The 15,298-nt window shown below is 41.8% G+C and overlaps 2 protein-coding genes across 2 annotated transcripts; one reads left to right on the top strand and one right to left on the bottom strand.

Moving 5' to 3' along the window:
• Window positions 1–6,716: 6,716 nt before the first annotated feature.
• On the top strand, window positions 6,717–7,700 carry DCS_03701 (palmitoyltransferase pfa4; the record flags this gene model as incomplete). The annotated part of the gene is made up of 1 exon (XM_040801017.1): window positions 6,717–7,700. One exon carries the CDS (start codon window positions 6,717–6,719, stop codon window positions 7,698–7,700), a length of 984 nt encoding a protein of 327 aa, XP_040656050.1.
• A 602-nt stretch (window positions 7,701–8,302) lies between these two features.
• On the bottom strand, window positions 8,303–11,740 carry DCS_03700 (myosin-5; the record flags this gene model as incomplete). The annotated part of the gene is made up of 2 exons (XM_040801016.1): window positions 8,303–11,668; window positions 11,738–11,740. 2 exons carry the CDS (start codon window positions 11,738–11,740, stop codon window positions 8,303–8,305), a joined length of 3,369 nt encoding a protein of 1,122 aa, XP_040656049.1.
• Between the last annotated feature and the right edge of the window lie 3,558 nt (window positions 11,741–15,298).

The following is a 15,298-nucleotide window of genomic DNA, read 5'->3' as shown; positions in this document are numbered from 1 at the left end:
AACTAAATATAGCCTTTGCAATCCAATAGCTATGTCACGATACTGACTAGCAGGAAGGCAGTATGTGCAAAGACTATAGAATTTTCGAACTAAGGAAGAAGAAAAGAGAAGGAAAACAGTAAGTGCGGGAAGGAAGGGGCCATATACATAGGTGGTCCGCGCATTACGTGATGAAGAGTGTAGGGTAGGCCAGAAGAAGAGTACGATATACGATATCGTCACAATCTCGGTATATACACTAAGCTACTAGCCTATAGCTATTAGCTAGCAAAAACCTTCTTCGATATCTAAAAGGAACTATAGACCTAGCTATTTACTACTAGTCTAAGTCTACAGTATCTAAATCCAATCTACTCGGATTTTCCAATAGTAACTTTATAGGTAACTTAGACTCCTCTAAGTCTACTTATAGGTACCTCTTTACCCTAGTAGGTAGACCAATCTACTAGAAATTAAAAAGGGCTAATACTATTGCTCTTTCTACTATAGAGGTAGAATTAGATACCCTACTGGAAGCTATTCGGGAACTTAAATAGCTAGATAGTTTATTTACAGAAATAGGCAAGGGTCTTAAACAGCCTATCCTACTTTTATATAATAATAATAGATCTATCTCTAACGCTAATAATCCCAATTAGCATAACTAAACAAAAAGTATATACTACTAAAGTTCCAGTATATTCGGTAAGAAGCAGTAAACGGACTAGCCAAAATCAGTTACCTAAACACTAAGTCTATACCTACCGATAGCCTTACTAAGGCCCTTACCGCTAATCTCTTCCAACGCTACCTTAGCCTACTAGGTCTCTAAGGGATCCCTATTTAGCAGTAGTTATACTAACTAAATAGAGGGGGTGTTAAAATACTAGTATTTATACTAGTAAGACTACCCAAATAGGATACTATCCTATTATTACTAGTAGTACTACTACTAGTAAAGATACTATACTATACTGTAAGTATTAGTAAGCATACCGAGTTAACTAATAGTATACAATATACTACTCCGAACTATAACTCGGAACGACTAACGGTAGTACTACTGCCGGCTAACTTACTACTACAATACAACTTATATACATAGTAGCCAGTCGACTATAGGAGCCAATTAATCGGAATAACAATTGCCGCTCTCTCAATCGCTACTAGCTATTGCCAGCCTACAGTACTACTGCAGGCAATTAAACTATTGTACAATCGAAACGGTAATTAAACTATTGTACGACTAAATAGGCAATTAAACTATTGTACAACCAAACAGGCGATCAAACTATAGTATAACTGTACAGCTATAATCTGGACCTATACAGTACTACTCTATAGGCATAAATAGCCGTACTTCCCTTATACTTTAGGTAGAAGAATAATTATATTTATTTATATAATTCGGTACTACCAATTGTACACTCTTGCCCAGTTACTAACTGGTACTCCTTATGCTATTACTAATAGCTTGATTGATTCCCTAGTCCGTGCAATATACTTTTACTACCCCTCCTCTTATGTATCTAAATTGCAAGAGATATTATATATTGTACTCTCTTCCTAGCCTACCCTATACTCTTTATTACGTAATGCGCGGACTACCTATATATATAGCCCTTCCTCTCCGTACTTACTGTTTTCTTTCTCTTTTCTTCCTCCTTAGTTCGAAAATTCTATAGTCTTTGCATATACTACCTTCTTACTAGTTAGTATTGTAACAATATTATAGCCTTAGGCTATGCTTAAGTATAATAGTTAAGAGATAGCAATAGCTCTTATAAGTATAGCTAATTAATAAAGTATTAGCTTTATTAAATTCGTTAAAATACACCTACTTACTAGCTGCAATAAGGGGGCGCCGCATAGCGCAACGGCTAGTAGTACGGCTACTACTTGTACCTACTGAGATCTGTAAGGCGCGTTATAGGCGTATAGGCCTTATAAGCAAATGTAAGGTGCAGTACCTGCACTAAGTACGGATACTAGTAGATCTTTTAATAGTTTTTGCCATTTAGAGTTAACTAATCTATTGTCTATATAGGTATACCTCCCTATATGTATTATAAGGTCAGTCCGTAATAGCTCTTTTAAATTATTACTATTATAAGTCTTTATTTATAATATATTTATTAAGCATTTTATATACAGCTTCCCTGCACCTTACTGCCTTAGTTTTTAAGTAGGTCGGCTGCTCTAGCTATAGCTAGTTCGTAGCAATATAGTTCGCCTTATACTTATAGTCCTGTGTACTATTTTATAATTCATAATCTAAGTCCTTGTAGTATTTAATTTCATAAATGTTTAGCTCTTAAATAACTATATAAAGAGACAATATAGCCTTAATAAACTATAGTAAGCTATTATAGAGTTACTAGTACTATTAGTATCTAGTAGTCGGAAATAGTTGTTAAGAAATCTATAGAACTCTACTTAAAGTATAAGGCATTAGAGTACTTATACTTTAATACCTACTTAGTTATAGGGAACAAGTTACATATAATAGTACGTAATTCTATTATAGGACATAGCTCTATTAGGTAAAGCCTAATATTATAATATAAGCTAAGAGAAAAATAGATTTAAGATGTTTTTTTAGAGTTAAGCTAAGTCGTCTCCTATATATACTAATTACTATATTGGTTATAGAGTATACCGAGTAAACGTAATTAAAAAAATAGGATATATATTATTGGGCTATACCTAAGTATAATATAAGTTAATAAGGTAGTAGACCTACTTAAAGGGCTCCTTTATAAGGGGAAGCCCTAACCTATTAATAGACTTCCTTTTTGTAAGCCTTAATAAACTTTTTTGAGATTCTATTATAGAGTTACTGTTACGGAGTTACTAGGCAACTGCTCTAGGGCTCTTAATAATGTTTATTAAAAGACTTAAAGGAGGGAAAACTACTTAACAACTAGGGCTTTTAGTTGTATGCGTTCTTCCTAGTAGGTCCTTTGGTTCCCTCCGTTCTCCTGTATCGGGCTAAGCCCAATACTATAACAGTTACTAATACTACTAGTATTTAGTAGTTAGAAATAACTATTAAGGAATTTACAGAACTTTAACTTAAAGTACTGGGCATTAGAGTACTTATACTCTAATACCTGCTTAGCTATAGGGTACAAGTTATATACAGTAGTACGTAACTCTATCCTAGGATATAGCTCTATTAGGTAAAGCCTAATATTATAACAGATTCCTAGAGCAGTTAGCTAGTAACTCTATAATATAAAGTCTGAATACAATAGACTATTATAGGTATATTTATTAACTAAAGTACTGCTTAGTTAATATACTCCTTGTTTGCTTATATATACTATAGTATTGGGCTAAGCCTAACTGTTAAATACAAAACGAAGGGAGACAATAGACCTACCTAAGGAGCGTATATTACATTATTCCTTAACATTAAAGGCGCCTTCGATTACATATTAAAGGTTAAGCTTATAGGGGTTTTACAGAGGCTAGACCTCCCAAAGGCCCTAATTAGCTAGGTTATATCGTTCCTATCAGGTCGATCGATCCAACTAGCCTTTAACGGCTAAATCCACCAACTAGTCGAAATAGCTATAGGAATACCGTAAGGATCGCCTATAAGCCCTATCTTATTCCTAATTTATATTAGGGATATTATAGCGGATAAGGCCTTCCAGTTATCCTATATTGATAACTTGAGCCTAACGGTATCGTCTAGATCTGCCTATAAGAACTGCCGGGCGCTAGAAGGTATTGTAACTAGGCTTACAGCCCAAGCAACGGCCCAAGGGGTCCAATTTGACTACGGGAAAACGGAACTAATCCACTTTACTATACAAAGAGCCCCTATAACGGAAGGCGTAACAATAGCTAATATAGCAATTATACTAAAGCCCGTTATTAGGTGGCTAGGTATTTGGTTCGATTCAAAGCTATCGTTTAAATCATATATCGAAAACCGAATAGCCCTAGCTAGGGCCGCCTTCCTAGGCCTATCTAGGCTAGCAAGTACCCAAAAGGGCCTACCCTATAGGGCGCTACGGCAACTATATATTGCTTGTATTACTACTATAGCGGATTACGGGGTCCCTGTTTGGTACAAAGGCCAGGGCCAACAAGGCCTAATACAGTACTATCAATGCTTACAAAACGAGGCCCTACCGAAGGTCCTAGGGGCTTTTAGGGGGTCCCCTACAAAAGCCCTAGAAATAGAGGCCGCAATCCCCCCGCCGGAGATACGGTTCCAGAAGGCCTGCCTAGGCTACGCCCTAAGGACCCTAATGTTTCAGTACAACCACTCGATCCGTAGGGCCTACAATATAGCCATACGGGACGAACTAGCCGAATCGGGGTCTGATTTAGGTACTTTTGCCTATATTAGGCCTATAACACAGCTATTCCGGCTACTATCGAAAATCAAGGAAATAATAGGTCCTAACTGGGGCCTAGAGAGATAAAGAGCGGCCTGGCAAGCCCCCTGGGTGTAACGATATCGTATATCGTATTCTCTTCCTAGCCTACCCTATACCTTCCATTACGTAACGCGCGGACCGTCTGGGTATATAGGCCGTTCCTTGCTGCCCTTGTTGTTTTCTGTCTCTTTTCTTCCTCCTTAGTTCGAAAATTCTACAGTCTTTGCGCATACTGCCTTCCTGCTAGTCAGCTTCGTAACACTGGGCCCTAGGGCTTAGGGCCTCTATAAGTATTTCGCAAAGCCCTAAGGAGACCGCTAAATTAGAACACGAAACCCTTCTAAGGGACCTAGAATTTAATAACTGTATGATTTATTATACAGACGGGTCACAAGGGACTATTAGGGGTCAAACAACGAACTCGTGCGCCTATTACGAAACGGACCCTACAGGCCGGGCCCTAGGGGCAAAGGCCTATAACCTAGGCCCTAGGATCGAAGTAGTTAATGCCGAGCTAATTGGGATAACAAGGGCCCTAAAAGCCTTATCCCAACGAAACCCCCTACCGCAAGAAGCCTATCTTTTTATAGATAGCCAAGCAGCTATCCAGAAGGTAGCCGCAGGGTATAGCGACCTAGCCTATAAGGCAAGGCAGCTAGTAAATAGCCTAGCGGACCGGAAGGTAGCTATAACCCTAACGTGGTGCCCTGGCTACGTTGGAATTATAGGGAACGAAATTGCAGACCAGGTTGCAAAAGGTGGCCTAACTAGGCCTATAGGTGCCCCTTATACCTCCCTAAGTTATCTACGGAGGAGAGTTAAAGAGGCAGCCCTAGGGGGGTGGAAGGAGCTATGGGCTAGGGAGGAGGCCCGAGGCCCTAAGGCTAGGGGCCTAGGGGCCCACTATCGAAGGACTGGGAAACCTAGGTTTGCGTATAAGCCTAGCCTACCCGATTTGCCTAGGCCTATCCAATCGGCCTATATACAATTAAAAACAGGGATCGGATACCTTAAGCCCTACCAAAAAAAGATTGGAAAGATCGACTCGGACGCCTGTAAGTGCGGGCAAAAACAGACTGTAACCCACCTATTACTACAATGCGTACGTTATAGGAAGGAACGGAAAGACCTAAAGGAAGCCCTACAGGGTAAGCCGCTTACCCTACCGATTTTATTTAGTATTAGGCAAGGAAAGGAGGCTCTATTTGAGTTCCTAACTACTACTAATATCGGTACGGCAAAGTGGTACCTAGAGGAATAGTACTAGGCCTAGCTAGGCCTAGGGACTAAGATTCGTAAAATGCAAGGGAAAGCTCTACTGATTTAATATAAATAGCCAGTCGTTACTGCTAGTTTAGTTAGCTAGTTAGCTCCTGCGTGCTCTTAGGACCCTAAGGGTCTAGTAGGCCCATTAGGTCTTCTAGGCCCTACGGGACCTATAGGCCGCCGCGCTATAGCCTCTAGGGCTGCATGCGCGTAATGAATGAAAAAAAAAAAAAAAAAAAAAAAGGAGCGTATATAGAAAGGAAGCCCTAACTAATAAGTAGTCTTCCTTCCCTTAAGTATTTTTAATAAACTTTATTGACATTCCTAGAGCAGCTGCCTAGTAACTCCGAAATAATATAAATACAAAAGAGCAATACCTACTAGCATTACAGGTAGTAATATAGCTTTAACTCTTCTATAGTTACTTCGTTATATTAGCTAACATTTAGTAGAGCTATAGGAGGTTTGAAATTTGTTTTTACTCTATAATTAATATAAGCTAACTTAAGATACGGAACAAATAATTATTCCATTTGTAAAGGCCCTTATGACTACTTATCGGGCCGCATTCTTCCTCGTGCATGTCTAGTAATATTATGATTTGCCTTGGCCCCCAGCATTGGTCAAGCCGCTTGTGTTTGGTTGGCCGAGGACCAACCTAATAGTGAACTCCACTCAGGCAGGCTACGTCAATTGCGCAAACAAGCGGCAGCTGCATCTATATATTTCGCGATTCAATTCGCGATGTCAAATTTCAATGGCGAGGCACTCGCGAAGAAGCTGGCAGTGCCTACTGTCTGCATCCTTACTGCATTCCTGACTTATTTCACGCAATGCGTCTTTCACTTCTCAACTCTTCTGCCGGGGCCGCCGTCCCGAATGGAGACCACCGTCTTCAACACCTTGGTGCTTTGCCTGTGGTTCACCTACTTTAAGGCCGTCACAGTCAACCCAGGCCACTATGACTTCCCCGACAAAGCCACCGAGGTTGCTGAAAACTGGTGCAGGAAATGCAACAGTCCAAAGCCACCAAGAGCACATCACTGCCGCCATTGCAGACGATGCGTACCCAAGATGGACCATCATTGCCCGTGGACCCGAAACTGCGTCTCTATGACCACCTTTCCGCACTTCCTGCGGTTCCTTGTCTACGCCAACCTGTCCCTTTGGGCTCTGGGGAGACTTTTGTACCAACGGCTGTTTGCTCTCTGGGAGGCTCGCCACCTACCCGCGTACCTAGGCCCTAGCCTTGAGGCGCTGGTCGCTTTGGCCTTGATGTCGCTTATTTGCTTCTTCACCACTCTCGCACTCGGAATCATGTTAATCAGCACACTCAAATCCTGGCTGTTCAACTGCACCACGATCGAAAGCTGGGAGATAGACCGGCACGAAGCTGTTCTCGACCGCGGGGGACGTCGTTCGTGGAACATTACAGGTCCTGACGGAGAAAATATTATAGTTGAAAGAGTGGAGTTCCCTTATGATATTGGGTTTTTTGCCAACATGGCGCAAGCAATGGGTACATCAAACCCTCTTCTCTGGCTGTTCCCGCTGGCAGGCCACCCCGAGTTATTGAAGGATGCCGGTGGATGGGTGTGGGCCGAAAATGGCTTCAACCATAGAGAGGGCATGTGGCCCCCCCCTGACCCGGAAAAAATAAGTCGTGCGGCAAGATCACAGCCTTTATCACGGAAGGACTATAACACAGACCTACGAGATGCAGTCTTGAGTCCGGAGGAATGGAAGCGGGCATTCAAAGAGCGCCAGGAACGGGACGCGAGGCATCGCAAGATGATTTTGGCGGAGCTGGATGACGTTAACGCGTATGAAGTAGTTGACATGAACATTCACGGTGGGTACGAATCGGATGAATGTGGATCCCATGAGTGGGTGAACCACGATGGCGACCGCCTGCAAGACTACGGCGTGGATGAGGAGGCTGAGAACGTCGATACTGGACACCCGAACTGTGACGATGACAATGTGCCCCTTGGAGAGCTGCTGCGGCGGAGAAGAGTGTTGTTGCCTAGCGACAGAGTGTACCAGGCAGCAGGCTGATCTTGACAACATGCACTAGATAAAGGTACATCCATCAATTGCAGCAAAATGCTTCGCCCAGTGGTGGTGCAAATACTGGCCAGTCGAACGAGCTAGTTCATCCGACCGATTGTATGAACAACTGGATCACATATGTATGAACCCCTTCACAATACGCTTTCAGAATCACACAATCGAATTCCAACGCATGGACGCCCTTGCTTGCGATTCCCCCAACTCCGAGGAATTCACCCTTGACACCCTGTTTTCCGTCGGGACGGCGTCTGCCAGCCAACATCACCCTTCCCTGTTTTGCATGGCATTCTTCCTAGCCAGCAAGGCATCCGCCAAGCTACCACCTAAGCTCGGTGTGGCTGTGCCACTGCGGCTTCCTTCAGAGCCGCTGCCGCCGTTAAGGCTCAAACTTGTGTCGCCCTGCTCGTTAAACTTGCGACCAGCTGCTGGTCGCTTAGCCGGGGGGGCAGGCGGCTTAGCTCTGGCCGATGGCGGTGCTGGAGGTAGCCGGGGAGGCGGCACGGTGACTACTTGTTCTTCAACATACGCGGCTGGGACCCAGGCCTGCCCCTGTGCATTCTTTGCCAGCCACCAACCTTCCAACGACATTAGTTGACGGTCGCTGTGTCTTTGAGGTTGAAATACGCACCATTGCTCTCTTTTTGGACAATCTCGATGATGTCTCCAGCCCGAATTGACAGCTCATTTTCTTTTTGGCCAGAGAATTCGTAGAGCACCTTGGCCATGGTCTTTGCCTTCGCAGGGGGTGCGGCTGGTGCAGGGGGCGGGCTTGCACGTGAAGTAGTGTTGCTCTGAAGGCTTACATGGCTTGGGAGAGGTTTGTTCGACTGAGCGGGTGAAATGGCAGCAGGTGTCCTGGCTGGGGAGCCGGTCGACGCTTTGACCGCGGTAGAAGGAGGAGGTTTTGGGCCTGCAATACCAGCACTTGGCCTCGGCCGAGCAGTGCGGTTGGCAGTAATCCTGGACGGGCGGCCACCTGGGCCACCCGGCCTGATGAGCTTACCTCGTGTGATTGGCCTCGGCGGTATCGGCTTTGCCCTCGGTGTGGGCTTGGAGACTGAGCCCGGAGGCTCACCTTGCTGGGTATGAATGGCGCCACTCTTGTAGTAGTCTGTCGGTTGCTGAGAGTCCTTCATGACTTTGACATGCTGCATCTTTTGGGGTTTCTTGGCATACTCGATCGTGTCTGCAATATTCAAATTAAAGCCTCCAGGCATAACGCGTTGCATCTGTACAAACATCTCGGTTTTGAATGCACAGTTCATCAAGGGGTCAGGATCCTGGGATGACCCAGTTCCAATCGAGAACCAATCATCTCGACACGCCGACACACTAACAAATTGGATGGCACCAAGGGGAATGGCTCTTTCCACAGAGATCTGGGGCGTGCCATTGACAAGCATCTGTGCAATGATGTAAAGCTTGCTGTTGGAAACGATGATGATGCGGGGGCTCGGTTTGCTTGAACGTCCAAATTTCGCCTCCAGAATTTCGCCACGGCAAGAAAACACTGTGCGCTCATTAGAGTTCATACTTGCGGCGTTGCGGATATGTATCCCAGGCCCAGAGGAGGCGTTTATTCCCAAGTAGTCCCCGAGAAACCTGCGAGAGCCCAGGAGGCTCATTCGCCGACGCTCCTTGCGTCCCTGAAGCAAACGATGGCCCTGATCGCGAAGTTGCAGGAACTCAGCACCCGTCCTCTTCTTCCTCCACACCCGCTGTATCCGAGTCGCTGATTCGGCGCGGTACGCGAGATAAGCACGCCACATTCTCTGTATACGAGTTGCCATATTGTGCCAATACCGGTCCCTCATATGTTCCAGAGCAAACAGCGTCTCCGGGGACTTGATGAAGGCCTTTGTAACGCCGAGTTGCCACTCATCCTTGGGAATACTGGTATCTTTGAGGATTTGCTTTACTGCATCATCGTATGATCCTTGCCATGTGTATTCGCCAGCATATGAAGTGGCAGGAGACAGGAGGAAGAAGCGGTCGACAAACTTGTCGAAAGCTTGTCGATAAGCAAAACCAGCTCGTCGAATACGGACGTTTTCTTGAAGGCCCAGGTATTTAATTTGATGGAGCACGTTGGGACTATTGTACTCGGTGGGTGACTTGTTCTCGTTGGGCTTGATTGTTCGAATGTAGGATGGCTGGCATTTCATGAGCGTCTCCACCAGGGCATTCGCGGATGTGCGAATTCGGTCACCTGCCGAAGGCGGCTGTTTTCGATTATCCTGGTCTACCTGGTTTGGAAACAGGGAATGTATGAACTGGTTTCCGCTGGTTTGGAAGAGGTTCAGTAGTCCCTTAAGAAGCTGGTCCTTGTTTTTGTCGGTGATGCCGTCGACTGTGTAAGCTACATCTCCAGCATAGTGCTTGACGATGAAGCTACCTTGTCGTGGAGTTAGGTGGGCATGAGACATACCATTTATGCTTTGCATAAAAGTCCGATCGCAAGCGGCTGGGTCGGCGTGGGCAGTTTTGGTGGCGTCCTTCATGGCAGAAAAGATGCCAGGCGGCCGGATTTGCTCAATCAGATCACAAACAACCTTGTTGTCGAAGTATTTAATAGGGGTCCAGTGTATCTTTTCCTTGGCATACTCGTCCTGCTCCGTTTTGAGGGTTAACTGGATGAATATCTGCTGCAGCTTCTCATTGACGTAGTTGATGCAGAGTTGCTCAAAGCTGTTCTTCTCAAAAATCTCGAAGCCGTAGATATCCAAAATTCCAATGGTGTTGGCCGTTGATTGTCTGGACTGGAGAGACTTGTTTACGCGTGCCACGATCCAATCAAAGAGATTGCTGTATATCGCTTTGGACAGGGCATCTCGCGTGGCGGTCGCCTGGGCAGGGTTCCCAGGAGACTCAATCACCTCACCATGCCGCGGTGTAAGAATTCGGATCGTGATGGCGTGTACCAGCTGCTCGGGAGTTACTTGGAGGAGATAAGCCGCAAAGTCCACCACGGACTGATCTGCAACTGCTGCGTATCCGCTCTCGTCTTCTTGAAACTGGATATTGCCGATCCAGAGAACGGCGGCCAGCATCCGAAAGATCTCATCTTGCTCAGACTGTGCCAGGCCAATGACATTCATGGCATTAAGGGTGTCTTGAAAGTCGGCAACATCATCGATTCCATCCACATCGAAACACTTCGAGCGATTTGTATAGACATAAGTCTCAGGTTTCTGGATGCCAAAGTCCCTCCGGTACTTTGCTGAGCTTCCCTTTGTGAATTGGTAGAAGATATGAAAGTTTCTCTCGTTTGTGATTTGGCCGACTACTCGCGATGACTCGAGAAGGTAGTTTGTAATGTCAGCACCGACAGGTTCACCGGTGGAATTGAAGTAAATTTGTAGGTACTTTCCGAATCTAGACGAATTGTTGTTTCGAAGTGTCTTTGCGTTTCCAAAAGATTCGAGAAGGGGATTCGTTGCCAGCACCATTTCCTTGATCTTCTTGATATCGCCTGATTGCTCGCCCGAGACATTGGCGATGTACTGGATGATGCGCTTTGCGGCCTCAGTCTTGCCAGCGCCAGACTCACCAGAGATGATAACGCATTGGTTGTCACTGTAGGCATTCATGTTGTAGTATGCCGACTCGGCAATGGCGAAAACGTGGGGCGGCATTTCAAGTCGGTTCTTGCCGCGATAACTTTGAAGGATTTCATCGGTATAGATGCCCAGGTCGCGGAAGGGGTTGACAGAGACTAGGACATGGCCGATATACGTGTAAATATCAGTGCCTTCAAATCGCTTCTTCAGATTATCATTAATAGATTCGTTGGATACTTTGCTCAGCAAGGTCAAGTCTGAGACGCCTATCTCCTTCTTCTTGGTCACTTCGAATGTTGCCTTCTTGGGGGGGGCGCTGCCAGTGCCCTGGGCCTCCGGCCTCCCAGTTTGGACATTCTGGCCAGCTCTGTTTTTGGGACGCCTCGATATGCCCTAAGAATCAAGGTAAGCCGTGTGCTGAAGTGAACAAGCATACATGAGGGGTCATGTTATGGGTCTTACCATGTTGTATGAGGAATTCAGCAACTAGAACTAGGTTGCAGGGAGGGGTGCAGAATAGGAGAAGGAGAGAAGGGAAGGGTGAGGTCAAGTGAGCCCGGCATTCGAGACTCAATGTTGAGAGACGAGGATGGGGTTGTGGAATGAACGAGGCCTTGCATCGCGACCACCATGAAGCGGTGGTGCCTGAATGAATGATGACGAAACACCGATGATTTCCCGCTTGGTACACAGCCACTTAGGCACAGTCAGACGCAGCCATTGAGGGCTGGCACTGACTAAGTATTACGAAAGAGGAGCCATCAAACGTACTGTAGCTAGTAAGACATTTAAATATAGAGCACTTACATTGAGTATTAATAATTATGATATTGTTAATTGTCGCTTTGATAAATTATTAAGTAATTTTCTTTGAAGAATATACGTTACTGTAATTCTATCTTTCTTATTACTAATAGCAGAACTACCTAATAGTATTACTGCCTATTGTAATTCTTTTAATTGTACCTCTAAAAATTATAAGATAAATTATCTTGTATATTAATATTATTAAGTAAAAAAAAAATTATTAAAGCGCAATTGTAATTAGGAAGGGTAGTTATAGCTAAAGTTATAAAAATAAATATAAGGATAATAATAAGATTCTCTTAATTAAGCCTAATTGTATTACTTTAAGAGAAATATACTCTATAACTAGTTAGGCCTTAAAAGGTATATAGTTTGGAAAGCTTTAAATAGTTAAGTTTTGGTCTTAAAAATATACTCGCTCCTAGAATATATATACTTAGTTATCTGGTTGTCTTTTGGACTCTATTATTTTATTATAAGAGTAGTATTTATTATAGAGTTACTAAGTAACTGCTTTAGGACTCTTAATAATATTTATTAAAAGACTTAAAGAAGGGAAAACTACTTAGTGACTAGGGCTTTTAGTTATATATATACTTCCTAATAGGTCCCTTAGTTCCCTTTATTCTTATATATTAGGCTAGCCTAATACTATAATATACTATTTTACTCTATTTATTTAAAGTAAAGTCTATCTATTACTATAGCTAAACTACCCTTCCTTAGGCTAGCCTCCTTATTATTATAGCTCCTCTAAAAAATAAAATTTAATTAGTTAGGTATTTACTAAATATATAGTATATATAGCCTCCTCTTACTTTATTCTTTCCCTAAGGGCTTACTAGTTACCTAAAGTAACTTATTTTACTTTACTTTAGCCCCTTCTTAAGTATTTACTAAGTACCTAAGGTACCTTACTTTACCTTACTTTTCCCTTTTACTAATCTCTTTATATTAATCTTTTTATTCCTTTCCTATTTTATTTTAATATTTCTTTTTCCTTTAACTATTATACCTATTTATTTTTTAGCTTTTTATTATATAATTTTATTATTAACCTCTTTACTACCTTTTATTATACCTTTTCTTTATTATTATTATTCCTTCTCTATAAGGTAAGTTACTACTTCTTTATTATAGCCGTTCTATATATTTCTTAAGTAATTAGCTAATAGACTGGTATTAGTAAGAATTATTAATCTCTCTCTTACTATTATTATTCCTCCCTTATAGAGGATTATTAACCTTTCTATTACTACTACTACTATTATATTTATTACTATAGGTATTCCTTTTCTTCCCCCTAAATATAGTTTAGGCCCTTATTATAGCTACTATACTAATAAGTTAGATTACTATTATACTTTAAGTAAATACTTAGTAAAGAGTAACTCTTTTAATAAAGAGTTTATACCTCTAAGAGAAGTATATAAAATATACCTCCCTTATATTAATTACTGTATTACTAATAGCTATAATAGCTATATATTAAGCTATAGTACTAATTACTATACGTATATATATATATATATACTAAATATATTTAGGTATTATATTTATTTACTATATACCCTTAGCTATATTGTACCCTATATAATTTTTATATTTATACTTAGTATAATATTTATATTTTAGTTAAGGCCTGCCCTAAGGTTAGATTTATATTAGGTACTTATACTATTCTTTTGCTTAAGTTTCTAGCCTTAGGCTAGATTTAAGCCTATACCTTAGCTCTAGCTAAAATATAGTCTACCCTTATATACCCTACTTATACTCTTACCCTTATACTAAGTATTATTTCTCCCCCTACTACTACTAATAGTAATAATAATTTAAATTATACCCTTATCCTTACTACTAATACCTTAACCCTAACTTAAGTAGGTAGCTATTTTAGTACTATACTAAGTATATAGCTTAATATATTTACTTAGGGTATAGCTTAGGCCCTAATAGGTATCTAAAGTAATATATCTTGCAATTTGGGTGCGTAAGAGGAGGGGTAGTGGAAGTATATCGCACGGACTAGGGAATCAATTAAGCTGTTAGTAATAGCATAAGGGGTGCCAGTTAGTAACTGGATAAGAGTACACAATTAGTAGTACCGAATTATACAAACGAATGCAATTATATTTCAAAAAGGAGAAACTATTCTAAGGGAATGGCTACTGCCTTATATAGGTGTAGAAGTATAGTAAAGACTATTCTAGCTTATTCTAAGGAGTTCTAGTACATTCTATAAGTAGGGTATAGAATATTCTAGAATATTCTAGAATATTTTAGAGCATTCTATACTATACCTAATTAGGTAAGTATCTTTAATAATAGTTTAGAGAAATAGTATGTTGTATACTATTAGTTAGCTCTGTATACTTACTTATACTCTTAGTATAGTATAGTATATCTGCTAGCAGTAGTACTTCTAATAGTTGCTACTAGTAGTAGTAATAATAGGATAGTATCCTATTTAGGTAGTCTTATTAGTATAAATCCTAGTATTTTAATACCCCCTCTATTTAGCTAGTATAACTACTGCTAAATAGGGATCCCTTGGAGACCTAGTAGGCTAAGGTAGCGTTGGAAGAGATTAGCGGTAAGGGCCTTAGTAAGACTATCGGTAGGTATAGACTTAGTGTTTAGGTAACTGATTTTAGCTAGCCTATTGGTTGCTTCTTGCCGAATATACCGGAACTTTAGTAGTGTATACTTTGTTCGGTTATGCTGATTGGGATTGTTAGCGTTAGAGATAGATCCGTTATTATTGTATAGAAGTAGTATAGGTTTTTTAAGGCTTTTGTCGATTTCTATAAATAGACCGTCTAGCTATTTAAGTTCCTGAATTGCTTTTAGTAGGGTATCCGATTCTGCCTTTACAGTAGAAAGAGCAATAGTACTAGCCCTTTTTAATTTCTAGTAGATTAGTCCGCCTGCTAGGGTAAAGAGGTACCTATAGGTAGACTTAAAGGAATCTAAGTTACCTGCAAAGTTGCTGTTGGAATATCCTAATAGATTGGGTATTGTTAACTTAGACCAATAGTATATAGCTAGGTCTATAGTTCCTTTTAGATATTAAAGAAGGTTCTTACCGGCTAATAGCTACAGACTAGTAGCCTGATGCATATACCGAGATAGCTATTGGATTGCAAAGGCTATATTTGGTCGGGTTAGTAGCATAAGGTATATTAGAGTTCCTACTATCTGTTGGTATACTAGTTG

This window comes from Drechmeria coniospora, chromosome 02, assembly GCF_001625195.1.
Source record: "Drechmeria coniospora strain ARSEF 6962 chromosome 02, whole genome shotgun sequence".
NCBI classification, from domain to species: Eukaryota; Fungi; Ascomycota; class Sordariomycetes; order Hypocreales; family Ophiocordycipitaceae; genus Drechmeria; species Drechmeria coniospora.
Note: the sequence above shows the minus strand (reverse complement) of the source record. Positions and strands in the feature narration are given on the sequence as shown.